This window comes from Emydura macquarii, unplaced genomic scaffold (genome assembly GCF_026122565.2).
Source record: "Emydura macquarii macquarii isolate MOO-44397 ecotype Brisbane River unplaced genomic scaffold, CSIRO-AGI_Emac_v2 contig_499, whole genome shotgun sequence".
Lineage (NCBI taxonomy): Eukaryota > Metazoa > Chordata > Testudines > Chelidae > Emydura > Emydura macquarii.
In genome coordinates this window covers 3,478,672-3,496,756 of record NW_027130636.1, presented here as the reverse complement: position 1 = coordinate 3,496,756, position 18,085 = coordinate 3,478,672, and the positions used below count along the sequence as shown (strand labels likewise).

Sequence of the window (18,085 nt, the reverse complement as noted above, 5' to 3'; positions counted from 1 at the left end):
TAACACAGATAAGCATCATGTAAGGCAGAATTTGAAATGAAGTAAACCTCTTGGAAAAGTACATTTCACTAATTAAAAATAGACTATTCTGCCTGATGAAATGGTATTTATTACAGGCAAGGTCTGAAGCAAAATAATGGAGCAATGTTCAAGCTTTTTTCCCCTCCATTTGGGAATCCCGTATGATAGGTTCTGCAGTTCTCTTCCACAGCATCGTACACAAAAATTGCAACTATTCCTGCTCACTGTTACAATATGTGGGAAACCAGAATGAAGTTCACAATCAGAAGAGGAAAAATAAAACCTTAAAAATAATGCTGAAAGAACATTGCAATTTGGCTGCCCAAAATAGAACCCATACATGCCACCAAATGAAAATTATAAGTTTGCAAAAGCAACCAGTGGAATTATAAAGTAAAAGAACTTTTTTAAAAGTGTTTTAATGACAGTGAACTTTGGGGGAGGGATGAATATTTTCAATGCTGGGTACCGCAAAGTGTCATTCTGTTTTGCTAAAATAATAATACTCGGCACATGCAGCAATTCACATTTTCAAAACACAGTCCTAACGCCAACTAATTACAATCCCCTACACTGCTATGTGGTAGGTAAGTATTACTTTAAAAATATATGCAATGACATTGTTCTTCAATAAACCAGTTGACTCAGGTCTAACTGTGACTAAATCATGGCTGTTTAAGAAGATATAAATGATACTCCGTATACAGTTAGCTGTGCTCTGGAGACAGAAAGCACATTGGTTTGAGACTCAGTTCACACAGCAACCGGAAGACCCTCTCAATGTCCACATCAATCCTTTGATTCCTTTTTGTAAAATTCTCGGTTACATTTTATAACACTAAATGACTAACTAGGGTCCATCCGGCTCTTTTCTAGAATTCCAGAAGTGCAGCTGACATTTAAATCTTTGATTAATATCTGAACAATGCACCATGGACAGACTTTGGAAAAAGTCAAACTTTGATGGATCAGCAAAATCACGTTTTTTTCATTGCATCCCACACAGAATTACTTGTGTGTTTGTGTGCAGGAAGGAGGTAACAGGGAGAAACTAAAGATGTAAAAGCATCAGTCATTTCTCTTGACTGGACTTCTCTTGATCAAGGATGATGCTCCTTAGCTAAAGCACTAACATGATTTACATGTAAAATGATCCTTTCTGTCACGATTAAGCATGTCAAGGACAAACATAACCACCACCAGATGGTCATGATATTAGCCCACTGGCAGTCCACACTTTGTGTAATGTGAATCTGCCCCTTGATGTGACAGTACTAAAATATCTAGCAACCACTGCTGTCCCAAGTCTCTGACCCAGTCTTTTTTTTTTTTTTTTTTTTTTTTAAATATTGCTTTACTTCAAACAACTACCATCAAAATGAATCATGAAAATTACACACGAAGCTCAGACCACAATCTCTAACCATTTGGGGCAATTGTGAACATTCAGTTTCAGACTGGAATGGTGATTCACACTTAAACATCTTAAACTTTGAAGTTTCAAAAATAAAATCTACCCTCAAAATATACATTTTTCGTTGTAATATCTCTGTTTTGATTATTTGCTTCAATAAACTAGAGCAAATACCTAACTACATTTAAACCATTTGCACAGTTTTCCATTTCAGAATTCATTTGCACAACGTATTAATGCTCCTTTTTCTCTTTAAAAAGAAGAACAAAATGTTTAATGACGGATTCCAGCACTACAGTGACACACTAAATTTCAGTCTTGAATTTACTAATTTGATATTTAAAAAGTAGCTAAGATCTAAGAAGAATTCCTTTTGAAAATGGAGAAAGATCACTGTTTCCCTAGTCATTCTAAGATTAGATCCACAAGTGCAATTCTGGCAGATGTTCCTTGCCCATCTCTTGAACAACTGCTCCATATTCACAGAAAACACTAAAAGACATGTCCAGGACATATCATGGGACAAGAAAGGATTTTCAGTGAAGAAAAGTTTCATAAAAGTGCAGCAGGTTTTCAGATTGTTAGAAACAGGGTCAATTAAAAAAAAATTACATTGCTCTGATTCAATTGCAAAATCTAGATCTACATGCATTAGACATTCGTATTTGTTAAAGTAAATTAGAAAAGTAATATACTACTCGAGTTTTGCCATTAAATAGAATAGTAAAAATATTTTTAAAATATTCTATTAAATTAGATTTGAAGACTTCTCTAATTAGCTCACCAACTGCATTGTACTAGATGATACTGATTTTATACATTTTCATTTTTAAAAATAATACTGAAAACATAAGACTTTTCAAATAAAGAAACTAGACATTTAAAACATTATGAACATTAAACTGAGTTGTTAAAACAAATCTGTTTTATTTCTGCCAAATACACATTACATGAAAGTTAGCATTAACAGGTTTTTGTTTTGTCCATATTTCACAAATCACAATTTTCTAATGTCTATTGCTATTAACTATGTATTCAGAATCTGCAGTTAAGAATCAAAGTTTTCAATGTATAACACGTCTGCATAAAAAACATAATTACAAGTCTTCTTTTAAACACTAAGCTTCTCATTCAGCAAATTCTTGAAACAGGATGATTTTAACTAAATGAAGTATTCTCTGTTACAAGAGAATTTAAAGTTTACATGACAAAAAAGTGTGTGTGGGGGGGATTAAATTAGTGTGTCTATACACAATGTAGTAGATACAAACAAAAAACAATTGGGATACTGTTTTCTTTAACAATCTTGTAGGAGACAAAAATCACTTGCATTAGAGAGAACACAATTACTGATTTTTAACTCATGAAAAACAAATTCATAAGCTTTCCTGCACTACTTCATGCTATTTTTCACCACCCCCAGCTCCATAACTTCCAACCCTTCTATGTGATCATGGGGAGCTGTGTAGAAATTGCAGTTTGCAGTGCTACATCTGACTATTTTACACAATTTCTTAGCTACATAAAGACGAGAATGGGGGGTCATTTTAGTTTATGTTTTTGAAAAACTAATTCCTGGAAAGGTTCAAGGAAACAATTTTAACTTAACAACAGCAAGAATACAACTTACTATTTCAACGTCGAGAGAGATTTCAGACACATTTTAACAACAGAGATTTTCCCTTCTCATTAAATCCAAAGACTACAATATTACACTCTCAGTCCAGTCCAAACATATCACAACATATAAAGTACCAAACAAAACCATAAAACATAAAACAAACTTGGATCAAAAGATTTCAGAATTAATATATATAATCAACCTGGAATAAAGATAGAGTTTAAGAGAAGTACTCTGCCGTTTTATTCAACAGTTTACATTCACATCTCATCAGAACTGTAGGACAGTAACAGCTTGTGTGTAACATGGAAAGTTCTCAGATCCTACACATCTAACTCAGACAAAACTCCGGAAAGAGTCATTGGAAATTTTGCCTGAGCAAAAGGTGTTAGATAGGACCCTGTGTGTGCAGGGCAAGGGTCCTCAAGTACTGTTGCCATTGCTATCAATAGGAATTTTGCCTCACTGCAGAAATTCTAATTCTTACAAGCATTAGAATAATTCATGGTTTTTTACCAAAAAAACCCCACAAAACCTTAAGGCAAGCCTGTGTAAGGCCTTTATTCCATGATTAAACAACGTTATAAAAAACAGGAGGAGGTGTCCAATTTAACTAATATTAGGCCAAAGACACATTTACATTACCTGTGTGTCTAAAACAAAGCAACAGCTTTTTTCAGAGATAAAAAAAGACATGATCAAATCCAAACATTGCATCTCAACAACCAAATAACCAGACTGAATTAGAACACATAGGGACAGCTAAACAGATAGCAGAAAAAGGCAAAAGAAATATTCGCTTTTCTCTCTGGACTGTTCAATTATTTTTATTTTTTCCAAAGAGGTAACATTACTAGCCCCAAGCTTTTACTGTGCTTGCAGAAGGAGGAATTCACTGTTCACATCTTTTTGCTTCATGTAACATATGCAACAGACCTGGAAGCTAATACGTTCCCAGAGAACTGCACTTCTAACTAACTGGGCTTTCGCTTGATCATTCCTAAACAAGACCTAAAACTGCAAGAACACAGAAAAAGTTACTGCAAAGATTTAGCTGCTTTGAAATACAAGAATTATTCCTTTTTTTTCTCCCTCCAAGTAAAACTCTGCATGCTCACTGTATAAGAAATCCTAATACCATCACAACCTTCACATATGCGCCTTAGCAACAACCTACAGGACCATACACTGTGCCAGACATTAGCCATTTCTTACCAAGCTGCCTAAGTTAATTTTCCATGTGCTATATTTTTAAAATAATACTCGACAGTCAATCACACTGAAAATATCCAGCAGGAAGCTGAAGAAGCGGCATCAGCAAATTTACACATTCAAGAAGAGTATTTGCATGCAGTTTGTATAGTAAGCCTGCATTTCCACTGAGCTCCAGTTCAGACATTTCACACCAGCACATGTTCAAAGAACAACTCTGATAGTGGAGCTTTCTCAGGCTTTAAAAAAAAATAAGTTAGATCTTCTCCACACCTCGGTTGAAAGATTCATTTCAAAGACAATTCAAATCAGCAACATAAATGCTTTTAGTTTTTATTATTCTAAAATATAACAAGGAAGGGGAAACAAGTTTGTAAAAACAAAGCCTGAATGACTTTTCTTTTGCTAAGACCTCTTTACAAAGCTGGTATTTAAATGCAAGACGCATTTTGAAGCCTTGAAACTACTGTATTCAGATGAAGTAACCAAAACATTTTCAATGTGAAATTTGCTTTAAAGCTTTCCCTTTAGTGACTGCTGGGGGAGGGAACTCAGATCCAAAATAGAACCAACAAGCTGCACATTAAAAGATGCCCTGCCTCAACGCTCCCTAAGCTTTGTGAAGTTAATGTCTGTGGCACTTTTTAAAAATACATACAGCAGATAGGATTGGAAATCCTCCCCTGCTCAGAAGACTCTGCATCAACACAAGGAGCAGCACTGTATGCAACTCACTGGAACTCTCTCTAAAAACACCTTTCCCCTTATAACACAGTTCATTTGCACCATCCCTGCAACAGCTACAAGAAAGCAGGCCTTTCAGGAAAAATCACTATGGCCGAAACCATCTGTCTTATACCACTGCAGATCTGCAATAGTGCTTGCAATTACATTTCTCAAGGTAAAAAAAATGCCTGCCACTATGTTAGAAGTTTAGAAACAGATTGCAGCAGACCTTGTACCTTTATAAAAGTTTGTGTTAAAGAGCCACCTTAGTAGAGTCAGGGAAGTTGTTTTCCTTAAATAATTATAGCATGGTCACATACAGTAAATTGGATGTGTGTGCTTCAAAGGCTTCACACTCATTTCCTCATAATCTAAATGATGACCACAAAAGCTTTCATGAATACACTCTGTCCTGAGGACCAACAGTCACCAAGGGAAGAAATGTCAGGCGGAGCAATCAGAATAAAAACTAATTCAAGGAAAATGCAAATGGTAGGTCGGGGACAGAAGATCCCTCATCACCACATATACAAGCAGAGCACTCTACAGACATCTACAAGACACGCATTGGGTTCTGTGCCATCCTGAGAAAGTTCTGTTTACACACGTCCCACAGTAGTGCACTTAGGTTACAAACATTTCAGAACTTTTGCTCATAAGTAGCTGTAACGCCAAAAAGGGCTTATAACTTCTTTAACTCCCAAAACAAATCAAGATGTTGCCTCAACGCCTTGCAAGCTATTGACTACTTATCCAAAGGACATTTTGTTACCCTCAGCAAAAAACATCCAGATAAAGAAAAACAAAAACTAAGGAATGGTAATTTTAGCTAGGGACTTTTAGCTGACACAGTAAATATTTACTACTTGCTTGCCATAGGAAGTCTTCCACAAAGCCTTTGTTACCATTGTGATCTTTAAAAAGTGGGGGGCTGGGGGGGGGGGGGGAGGGGGAAAGACTTTGCGAAATGGGTAAACAAGTTACTACATGGAGAAGAAATGCTTTCCATCCCAACTCGCGTGGAGAGATGAGAGCCCATCATACGTACAAAGAAAATTACCGTCTAGGACAGGCAGCTAGACATAATGAAAGTAAAAATGCAACTATCGCAACTACCTTCTGCTCCCTGGCAAACAAACCCGCTGCCAACTGCCAGCGACATTGTCGGCAGGGACTCTGGTCTGAAACATGTATGCGAGCGACCGCAGCAATCACACGGACAGAGACCGAGAACTCATGGAAAGGGCTTTACCTTAGCTTTTTAGGGACCGAGTAATCCACCTCCATGACTTTGCCATGTAGCTCCACTTTACCTTTAAAACACAACAACAACAACAGAGACTCAGCGTCGTCCAAAGCCCGGACTGGGAGCTGCGGCAGGAAATATACCCAAAGGTCGGCGACAGCCCGAACTGCGTGGAGAGGAGAACCCTAGGGCAGGGGGGGGCAGGCTGTTGGGGGGCAGGGGGTGCTGCCCGGCGGACAGGAGGACGCCAAGGGGTTCCGGGCGGGGAGCCCGGACAGCAGCATGTACATTGTCACCAGCGGCACCAAATGGGAGAGGCTGAACTCCGTAGCCCTCAAAATGAAGGACTGGGGCAGCCATGCTTCCACTCCCAGGGCTCTGTCCTGCCGCCCACTCCGCTCACCAGAGCTAGCAGCGCTTCGCGGGCTGCGCTCGCTTTCCCTCGGAACAGCCTGGCCATCTCCCGGCAGCCCAGCCTCACGGGCCTGCTCTCCTGCTCTCCGCCTGGCTCTCCTTTTCCTCTACCCGGCATGGGGCGCCAGCTCGGCCGGGGTGGCCCCCCGCGGCTGGCAGAGGGTCCCCTGTGCTTGGGGCTGCGTTGGCCTGGCGCTGCCGTGTGTCTCCTTCCTTCTCCCTGGCTGGGCTCGGGGCCCCCCAGCTGCCTCTCGGCGGCTCTTTGCTCCGCGCCCCCGGCGAGTTGGGGCCGGGCACCTCGTAAAAAGGTGCCCGAGGCTGGGCGGGTGGCGAGGGGGCGGTCGGCCGGGGGGCCCCGGGCCCAGGCTCCTCTCAATAAAATCGGAGAAAAAAATCAGGGAAAAATAGCCAGGCTGGAGAGAGGCGAGGCAGCAGGGCGGGAGCGGGATCGTCCCGCAGGGCCGGGGCCTGGGGGGCCGGGCGGGGGGGCCCGGGGCGAGGCAGGGCACCCCAGAGGGGCCGGGGTCGGGGGGATCCCCAAGGCGGAACCCGGGGATCCCCGGGGGAAGGGCGGGGCGGGGGATCCCCGGAGCGACCGAGAGACTCGGAGGCGCGGCCGGGGCAGGAGCCGGGTCCCGGGGGGGGCGGGCGGCGCGCGGGGCTCCCCAGGGAGAAGCGGCGCGGGGGGCCCGGGCCGGGCCGGGCCGGGCCGGGGCCGGGCGGGGAGGGAGGGAGGAAGGAGACTCGGGGGCGCCATGGGTCCCTTGCCCTCGGGGCGCCCGGGCGCTTACCCGAAAGGGTCTCGATGGCCCGGATGGCCCAGTTCTGGTCCGGGTAATCCACGAAGGCGTAGCCGGACTTGAGCAGGACCTGGCCGGCCAGGGGCAGCTTCCTGTCCCCGAAGAGCTGCCGCAGCTCGTCGGCGGTGGCGGCGGGGCTCAGGTTGCCGATGTAGAGCTTGTTCATCATCCGCCGCTTCCCGGGGAGCCCGCGGCCCCTCCTGCCCGCCCGCCGCCGGCCGAGACCCACCCGGGCACCGCTGCGCCGCCCGCCGGAGCCTGCAACAGCGCCCCGCAGCCGGGCAGCGGGCGGAGCCGAGCCGAGCCCAGCCCGCCTGTGCCGCCCCTCCCCGGGGACACCGCGCCGGCTCCGCCAGCCGCAGCCAGCCCGGCCGGCGGGGGCGCAGCGGGAGGGACCCGCCCGGCGCCCCTGTGCGGAGCTCGGGTCGCAACGCGGTGCCCGGCAGCGCAGCGTCCCCTCCCGCCGGGCTGGGCTGGCCCGGCCGCCTCGCCTCGCCTCCCCGCGCCTGCTGGCCGAGCGCCGGCGGGAAGGCAGCTGCTCAGCGCCCCAGCGCTGCGGAGGGAAGGGTCGGAGCCGTTCCTTAGGGGAGCCCCGGGCGGGCCCGACCCTGGGGAGTCCCCTCGGGGCGGGTTTCAGGGAACCCCCTTCCCGCCCTGCTCTGGACCGGGCGAGCACCGGAGGCAAAGCGGCGCCTTGCGCCCTTCGGCGGTGCTGGCGACTCCAGTGCTAGGGTGGGGGGCACCTCCCTTCCCCGGCCCCTCTGGAGCTGGGCAAGCACCTGGCTCAACGGTGGAGGAAGGGGACTGGTGGGGGGCCATGCAACCGAGGTAGGGCTGGCAGGCTGGATCTCCTCCTCTGGTGGGCGCGCACACAAGCATCTCTCCCCACAGCTGCGCGGTTTAGGTGCCATTTACAAAATCTGGGATAATCGCAGCAATTTCCCATACCTTTCACGCTTCCCCGTGTTCGGCGGCAGTGCTCTGAACTGGGTTGGGTTGGGAGGTGCATCCCTCTGCTCTTTCCCTCCTTGGAAAAGGTCTGGGCTGAAGGCTTGGCACAGCTTATTCATGCAGTTTTTTTTATTTCTTCTTCCTCTACCGCCACTATTATAACATATATCTAGCTGATGTCAGGGCCCTGTTGTGCTAGGCCTGTACGGACAGAGTAAGACAGTCCCTGTCCCAAAGAGCTTCAATCTAAATAGACAAAAGTTTGTAATAGGCAAAGACTCTCCACCCGAGCACCCCGTCCTCCATCTTTTGAGGGTTGCTAATCCTCGCCTTTCTCCCTGGAGGCTCTCAGCATACTCTCTTCCAGCCCATCATCAGATAGAGACAGCTTAGCCCAACTCTCATTTTAAATAGATCTAAAACCCTGTAAGATCATAGATGTAAATGTTTATTTTCCACCAAGGAGCCACTGCCACTGAGCTGGGAAGGAAAGAGTAGAACATTTTGGTTAATTTCTGATCAGTTACAATCATAATTGTAGCTAAACTTTTGATGATAAACTGTATAAAACATTTGTTTTTCTATATATTTGGATTTCAATCTTTTTTTAGTTGCTGGCCTCCAGAGAAGAGACCCAGGCTGTCAGAGTAAACTAAAGAGAATGGGCAGTCCAGATACCTACCAGTCAAATCCACAGCAGATGACCAAATAGGTTCCTCTGAAGATCCTGGAAATCGATCTTATTTTATGCCAGTGACTTATTTTGCTAAGCATCTGTTGTGACACAGAGGGTCCTTGGCAAAGGGTCACCTGCTGTTTGCAGACAGCCCTCATCTTGGACCTAACAAACTCACCGCACCAAACCTGTCTTGCAGGAGATGTATCCATAAAGAGTAGCGTGTAGGTATCTACAGAAAGCTCGTAACTTGTCAAGATGCATAATCATTGGAGGGATGGGGTGGGGGGGGGCATGTATGGGTCATATTGATGGAATAATGTATTTATAATGAAAGTCTGCTTTATGGATTTGGGAGTAGAAATTAGTCACGGGGTAATGGGTCTTGGTGATGACCTGTTCAAGCAAGAGGAGTCATCACCCCTCCGTAGTTAGCCAGCAAGGTAATGCAAGGTTCTATCGTCTACCCTTGCTATGTCCCAGAACAGTCAATGGAAACCAAGGGCAAACGAGCTAAACCCATTGGGAGGCAAACAGGACCTAGAGGGCTAGAACAGGCAGGAGCGTGTCTAGGTTACGGAGAAAGACAAACAGCTGTTTCAATATAACAGAACGTAGATTCATTCACTGAGGAGCGTGGGGTTCCCATGAATGTTTGGATCCTGGTTCTTGTGAAACCAGCCAGCTCTGCAACAGACTGCATTTATGGGAGAGAGCCTACTTTATTAGTTGGGAAAGGGAACTATTGAGCAGCGTAGATTTAGAGTCGCCTTTTATGATTTTGTTTTGTGTTGTAACCATTTGTTTCCTTCACTTTCTCTCACTTCTAGTTGCATCTTTATTGCTGTGTAAATACACCTTCCTTGGTTTTATTATAAGTGCTCATGAGTGCTGTGTGTTGTATAGGAGCAGTGGTTGAAGGTAAAACCGGTTAATTGGGGTACACTGCACCTTTGGGGGCAAAGGATGTTCTATTTCTATGAGTAGCCAGTGCCAGGGGCTGGATAGTCCAGGGGAACAATTCAAAGGGACTCAGGCAATGCAACTATTGTTAACCTGCAAGGCAAAGACAGGACTGGCATGGCCCAGAGGAGAGTGCTTGAGTGGCAGAAAGGCTGGAGGGCCAGCACAAGAGAGACTCCCTCTGGCAGGAGGGAGGAGGTAACGAGGTGACTGACAGTCCTGATCATTCCAAGAACCATCACCCCAGCCCATTTCAGTGTCTGCAGAACAGTAACACACCGCTGCTCGTTTTAACATTTCTGTGGCGTTTGAACTATCGGATACATACATGTGAAGGCCAGAAGGATCCATGATGATCATTCTAGTCTGACCTCCTGTATAACACAGGGTAAATGTCCCCAAGTAATTCCTGCATTAAGGCCAGAACTTCTTGTTGAGCTACAAGATCTCTTGTAGAAAGACATTCAGTCTTGATTTAAAGATGTCAAGTGATGGAGAATCCACAACCTCTCTGTAACTTGTGTCAAGTTCAGTACTGCACCTTATTTCCAGCCTGAATTTGTCTTGCTGCAGCTTCCAACCACTGAATCTTGCTGTGCATTTATCTGCCGCATTAACCAAGCCCTCTTTAGGAGCTCAGAGAGATCTGACCTGGAACTCAGGATAAAAAAAGTAACTAATATGGAATCAGCTGTTTCTTAAAGAACAAATGTTCAAGCAAGGAGTCACTGAGGTCTGGATTTGTATTCGTTTTGTGTAGTTGCTCCTACTGTTTGGGCCTGTTCCAAAACCCATGGAAAGATTCCCATTGACTACAGTGAACTTTGGGTCTGGCCCTGTATTCTGAAAGAGAAGTTGCTTTTAGCCTGGACAGACGGAAGACCAGTCCCTTCCCAGTGTCGCTGTGCATGGTGTCGTCAGTGAGAGGATGTTTCCTGCAGACTATGTTCCATCAGGCAGGAAGGAGAAACCCATCCTGGGTGAATATCTTGAATGAGCTTTTGAAGTGAAGGGTTTTCCTTGGCTGGATTCAGGAAAGAGTCATGGAGTTACTGCAGGGGGTGCTGCAGACCTCGTGGGCTGTCACACTTATTCTCCTCACCTGCCCTTCACTGTTAACACGACTGTACCCATTTTCCGTAAGACAATAGGTTAAGCAACAGGTGTGAGTGAGCCCATAATCTAAGTGCTCTGCGAGCTTGTTGCCATTGTCTGCCACAAAGCAGTCATGTGCAAGGCTGCATGAGGTGATCCAAGCACAAACCAGTCACCCCTGCTCCGCCTTGTGAATATTGTCGGTGGGGTATGTTTGCGGGGAGGATGGCTATGTTCTGTAGAGTGCACGGCTGCTAATGTCTCCGCCGAAAGGAGAACCGAAATAAAGCAAGCAAAACAGTAACTTAGGGCTTTTTATTCAGGAATTTAAGGATCTCATCACATCCTTCTGCAAACAACTCCAAGAGAAACTCTACAACCTCACCCCCCACAAACCCACCCCAGTGAACTTCTACGTGCTTCCCAAGATACACAAATCAGGGAAGCCAGGCAGACCCATACCTACCTCAATTATTTACAAGACAATGGACAACACTTAGATATCCACCCCAAACATAGCCGTTTAATCCTCACCCGTCACAACATTACATTCAGTGACACTTTGTCCAAACCATGGGAACAGGAATGGCTCCCTAATACACCAACCTCTTCATGGGCCACCTTGAGGAAGAATTTCTGGACAAATACACAATGAAACCCATGATCTACCTGAGATACATCAATCCTATTTTCATCCTTTGGACAGATGACTTAAACTCTCTGATAGATTTCCACCACAACTTCAACAACCACCACTTGTTCATTAAACGCTCTCTAGAACACTCCCACACCAGCATCAACTTCCTGGACACCAGGATCAGCTTCAACAGACAACAGACTATATATAAGAAACCCATGGGATTCCCACATCTCCCTTCACAGAGCCAGTAACCACCCCAAACACACCAAGAAATCTGTTATTTACAGCCAGGCACTCATCTACCACAGAATATGATCTGAGGAGAAAGTCCAGAGTACACACCTTAACATACCTAAAACCATCTTCAGACAAGGACGCTCTACCAGAGACCAGAGAAGAAGATCCCATCATGGAATGGGCCACCCAAATACCCCAAGAGAACCTGATTCAATACAAGAAAATAAAAAACAGCCATCTACCCTCTGAAGGCACAACTCTAGTTGTCACTTACCACCCATACAGGGTTAAATGTAACCCATTAAATGGTTACAACACATACTTGATGGGGACCACATCCTGAAACAAATCTTTCACAAACCCCCTCTTCTGGTCTTCAAACAACACCCCAACCTCACCAAGCTCATCATCAGAAGCAAGCTTCCCCGAGACCAGGACCCACCAACTCAAAATAGCACCAGACCCTGCCATATGGATGGATACAAAACCTGCAGACATTTCTCCACTGCTACAATGATCAACACCCCCCACACCTTTCAGGAGCCCTGGCTCCTACACATTTCCATCATAACATGTCATGTACCTCATCTAGTGCACTAAATGCCCCAATAACAACCATGTGGGTGAAACCAGACAATCACTTTGCTCTTGAATTAACTCACCCAGGAAAGTGATAAAAGACAAAACCACCCTATCACTTATTAGTGGACAAACACTTTCCACAAAGCAATCACTCTATATCTGACCTATCGGACCTCATCCTCAAAGGAAACCTGCACAACACCTCCAAAAGATAAGCCTGGGAGCTTAAATGCATAACTTTTCTAGACTAGACACTAAAAATCAAGGACTCAGTAAAGACACGGGATTTGTGACTCATTACAACATCCACTAATCTCCTGTTTGTCCTGTGACTGCAGTGGTATTAACTGCCCACTTCATCAACCTTACAACAGGTTAACTCCTTATTCTAAACAATTGGTTCCACCTTGTATGTAGCTGTGACACTCTGAGTTATGTACCATTCCCAGACCTGAAGAAGAACTTGGTGTAGCCTGAAAGCTCATTTATCTCACCAACAGAAGTTGGTTCAATAAAAGTTATCATCTCACCAGCCTTGTCTATCTAATATCCTGGGACCAACAGGGTTACAACAACACTGCAATGATCTCATCCATAGGGTTTCTATGAGGGCTAGTACCTATGTGCTAAGTGCAACAGTAAGACTCTGACCTTGTTCACCACTTCTTGGTTCAGTCATTTCCACTTGGAATTGGTGGTTCTTCAGCTTTTGTTATCTCCCCTTTTCTTCCTTCTCCTATATGCTATATAAAAATGGAGCATGAGACTGGCTGATTTATTTTAATGGCAGGACCTGCCTTTCCTCATTTTGCAAGATGACTATGGCAAGCTCTCTGGAGGAGTGTGGGGTTGACATCACAGGAGGCTGAAATAAGAGGCACAAGAAGAAATTTCTTCTCCAGCATTCCTGGAGTGGAATATCATGTCCTAATGGGCTGGATGAGCCAAGATCTTCTATATGGGAATAGCCTGGTGATGATTAAGGGCGATCTCCCGCTTCCTAGGTTATAAACTCTGTTGCTGGGCGATTAAAAAAAAAAATTCCCTAGTAATGTGGTGACTTTCTTCATCTCATGGTAAGCGCTTAGAGAAGGTGATTGTGCACTTGATGGTGTAGGAATAGCAATGACCAATGCTTGCTGCCATGCACATAGCAGAAATAGATGTGGTTGAACTGTGATGATGCAAAGCAGGAAGAATTCGTCCTTCTCCAGTTTCTTCTTTGCCTTCCGTGCACTTTATGCTGTGCTCCCCTTTGGCAGTGGGGATAGTAGCTCTATCATCTGCAGTCTGAGCCAACTCTTCTCTGCGGATGCTGCAGCAGCTGAAAGTGGCTCTCTGTATCCGTGACCCTCATTAACGTTTCCCCTTTAACTTAGCATCTTTTGCATGGCACACAGCATGACCGGGCACTTCAGGGCTGGGAGGGAGCAAGCTTCCTAACAGCTGATGCAAAGTGTCTCCTCCAGAAATACAAGATCAGCCAGCAAATTTCCCTCTTTTCCTTTAGAGACATATTCCGCAGCTAGGCTTTCAATGTGGAAGGGACAAGATGATCCTGCCTACATAACCCAGGACACATTGTTTCTGGGGATTTCCTTAAATGGAGAGACAATTCTGCCTTGACATGTTATTACACTCCACAGCGAGTCAGTTATACTTATTAGAATCCAAAACATTTGTCAAATGTATTTTTTTTTCACACAAGAATATTCTGTCCGAATGTAGACTAAGTCATCACCAAATCTCTGAATGTCTTTTTTCTATTTTGCTCTATATGTACTTGATGCATTCATTTTCCAGGACAATAACATTCCATTTTTTAAAAAATCATTTCCTCTAATTTAGGGCAATTTTTTTCTTTTCCAGTGAGAATTGCCTTGCAGCTACTAACAGATCAGACGGTCATTCTTCATTTCAGCGAGTTTGATCATTGACAATAGAAAGCACCTGAGGGATTACCAGAGGTGCACTGGGTAATTAATGTCCAACAGGTTGCAATATCAGGTTTTGGTAATAGTCTTTACTAACAGGTCCATCACACAGGCATAAAACCCACCTCTTACCCTACAACTTCTCCACCACCTGTCCCCTGCCAATCTGTCCTTTTTAAAAAAAAAACCTTGCTGGAGTAAGATATGATGGAAATGATATCGTAATGAAATGTTCTCTGATTGTGTTACAAACCAAGGTCTTCTTTCCAAACCAAGCTCTTGTCTCTGGGGTAGCGTGCCTAGAAATACTCACAATATCACAGCTTGCTTGGTTCAGTGAAGACCAGTATGTGTCTGCAGGCGTGTGCCTGATCCACCATTACATTGGGGTGGCTGGTTTGATGATGCTATATAACAACAATCCCAGCCTCCTGTACAAAGTGGCTTCCCCACTCTCAGCCTTCTATTCCAGATGCATTCCAGCAGTGCTGTCCGCACACGGATGATTAGAAGGCATGTGGCTAGCGAAAGCGCCTCATCACTGGGAAACCCCACCCAGGAGGGTAGAGCTTCCCTTGGAAGGCCTGGTGCCAGCTGGACGTCGGGGGATGGGAAGGCTGTGTCCCTTCCCTTGAAGATCCTGGAGCCTATGGGGGGAGCCCTGAAGACTGGAGATGGGAGAGGGCAGCTGGCTGCCCCTTGAACACAGCAGGAGGTGTGTGGAGCCCACTGCCCCTCCAGCAGGTGCCTGTAGTAAGGGGGATGGAGTGAGTAGGACGGGGGTGGGATGGGGGCCCGTATAAAGGGGGCTGAGAGCTCACTCATGAGGGCAGGATACATGGGGATGTCAGGGACAGCACATTGGAGGCTGGCTACATGAGGAGATTGGGGGCAGCAGAATGTGTGTGAAGGGGCCATCGTGGGGGGGGAGGGGTCTGGGTCCCTCACCAGTGGCCAGCCACAGAGGGGGGAAGGGGCAGCAGCAGCAGCAGCGTCTTCACCCTGCTGAATGCTTGTAAGTGGGGCCAGGGGCAGGGAGAGCCTGGGGAAGGGGAGCTGAGCCAGTCAGGTCTCGGCTCAAAGGGCCAAGTGCTTCCCCAGTGCCCCAGCCAAAGAGCAGGCATTTTGCCTGCTACACATACTGGGCAACCCAGCTGTCCATCAGCCTGTGCCACTGCTTGGATTGGCTACCCTTTCCTGTGGGGCAGGGAAAGCAAAGGGAACTGCCCTGCAGACTGCTCCCCCCTACCCTATGGAAGGGTTGGAAAACCCAACGTCTGCAGGTAGACTCTATGGGTTTGGTGTGTGCACATGGGGGTGGGGGGTGAAAGAGAGAGAGAAAATGGGCAACAAGTATATGTACATTTATGCAAATTCATGTACATTTACGCAAATTAAAACCTACAGGCATTTGTTGGCAGGTAGGTGTAACAAGTACATTCTCACTGTGTTCCCTAGACTCCAAACACTTTGTCCTTAATAAATCCAACTTGATTGGGATAAGTACAAACGGGCACTGAGGATCACAAACAGTAGCTAGCATTTCTGCTAAGACCTTTCGATCGTGACTCAGCACTGCTTCAGAGATCCAGAGAGTTTAAGGCCAGAAGGGACATTAGAACTTCTAGTCCAACCTCCTGCATAACACAGGCCATCAAATCCCTCCCAGTTGCCCCTCTATCGATGCCAATAACTTGACCTATAAGGTGCATATCAGGTGAGGTCATCTCATCTTTAGGGAGAACCACAACAGAAGCTTCTTTCCTAGATGGAGGAAGCACCTCCCCTAATATAGCAGCACGAAAAGCACCCCTAACAAGACTTACTTATCTCTCCTTAAAACCCATCTGCAAAGCCATCGGCCGTTGGGTTTTGCCATTTTCCAGGCTCACTATTGCCTCTGATGCTTTCTCTTCTTTTATTTATTTTATCTGAAGTTTCTTTATCAACCTCGTGATTTTTGCAAAACTTAATATTTTTTCAATAACTTCAGGGCATGGAGTAGCGGAAGGACAGAGGTTATGAGAGCTGCACTTGCCCCCTTTGAGTGTAACTAGCATTTGCTGATTATTTATAACTGGTGAAGCAAACAATTCATTTTCCAAGAGGACGATCATTGGGTCCCAGCCCAACTATCATTATGATAGCTAATGGCGCATGAGCTGATCATGTCATGCTGCCAGTTTCTGCAGCGCTTGCCTGTTCCATTCAAGACTTGGAAATTTGCATTGAATCTTTGCTGCAGTATAAACGATGAGGCTGTAAATAAAGCTCAATTCTCACTCCCTCAGGTGCTGGCCTCTCCAGTCAGCTGAGAGACTGAGTTGCATACTCAGGGCCGTCGCTGCACTCCAGATACGGTTGGGACAAGTTTACGGTTCGACTGTAAATGCTCTAAAATCTACAGCAAACTCAGGTTCCCTTGAACCTCTTGGTTCAACCTCTTGGCTGTGCCTCGTAGGGCTCCAGGGTGGGGTTAGCAGGCCCAATTTGGTATCATCCAAGCAAGAGGTTCCTGCAATACAGCCTCCAAATGGCTCCAGCCGGGGTGACACGCCAGAGCAGGGGTGGGCAAACTTTTTGGCCTGAGGGCCACATCTGGGTATAGAAATTGTATGGTGGGCCATGTGGTGGGAGAGGGGCAGGATCCGGGGGGGGGGCAGCCGCCGCACTCTGACCAGAGTGTTGTTGGGCCCATGGGGTGGGGGGAAGGGAAGAGGTTGTGAGGGGAGCGGCCACTGCCGCACCGCACAGCTTGTTCCGCAACCTTTCTGCGGACCACCTGAATGGAGCTCATGGACCACTGGTTGAGCTGGAGGGCCTGATGAAAACCTCCAACGGGCCGTATGCTTGTCCACCCCTGCACTATAGAGTGACTTGTGCAGACCCTGCAGGACTGCTGCTCTGGGGTGGATACGAGCGCGTAGAGGCACACCTGCCATCAGAGGCTGCTCCAGAATTTCACTCCGCTGGCGATTGAAAACTTTTGTCTAATTTCAAGCCTAAACTTGTTGATGGCCAGTTTATATCCATTTGTTCTTGTGCCCACATTGGCCCTCAACTTAAATAACTCCTCTCCCTCCCTGGTATTTATCCCTCTGATGTATTTAGGGAGAGCAATCCTATCTCCCCTCAGCCTTCGTTTGGTTAGGCTAAACAAGCCAAGCTCCAGTCTCCTCTTGTAAGGTAGGTTTTCCATTCCTCTGATTAGCCTGTTCCAGTTTAAATTCATCTTTCTTAAACACGGGAGACCAGAATTGCACACAGTATTCCAGATGAAGTCTCACCCATGCCTTGTATAACGGCAATAACACTTCCTGTCTCTACTGGAAATACCTCGCCTGCTGCATCTTAGAACTGCATTAGCCTTTTTTCATGGCCGCATCACATTGGTGCCTCATAGTCATCCTGTGATCAACCAATGCACTCAGGTCTTTCTCCTCCTCTCTCGCTTCCAACTGATACATCCCCAATTTATAGCAACAACTCTTGTTGTTAATCCCTGAGTGCATGACCTTGCACTTTGCACTATTAAATTTCATTCCATTTCTAT

General features: G+C 46.0%; 1 protein-coding gene and 1 long non-coding RNA gene across 5 annotated transcripts in view; one reads left to right on the top strand and one right to left on the bottom strand.

Moving 5' to 3' along the window:
* Window positions 1-8,288, bottom strand: part of IGF2BP2 (insulin like growth factor 2 mRNA binding protein 2) — a 96,695-nt gene extending 88,407 nt beyond the window's left edge. For 2 of the 4 annotated variants that reach the window (XM_067538747.1, XM_067538748.1), the window contains exons 1-2: window positions 7,446-7,665; window positions 6,247-6,307 (exon numbers count right to left, since the gene is read on the bottom strand). In XM_067538747.1, coding sequence (XP_067394848.1) covers window positions 6,247-6,307; window positions 7,446-7,623 — 239 coding nt within the window. In that variant the 5' untranslated portion in view covers window positions 7,624-7,665. Of the gene's footprint in view, window positions 1-6,246; window positions 6,308-6,643; window positions 7,073-7,445; window positions 7,666-8,233 lie in introns of those variants that run through there. The other 2 variants (XM_067538749.1, XM_067538750.1) reach the window with 2 other exon arrangements.
* Window positions 8,289-9,054: 766 nt separating this feature from the next.
* LOC137146974 (uncharacterized) lies at window positions 9,055-17,024 on the top strand. The gene is made up of 3 exons (XR_010918115.1): window positions 9,055-9,305; window positions 15,005-15,247; window positions 16,824-17,024. It is a non-coding gene; the product is annotated as an uncharacterized lncRNA (long non-coding RNA).
* Window positions 17,025-18,085: the final 1,061 nt, after the last annotated feature.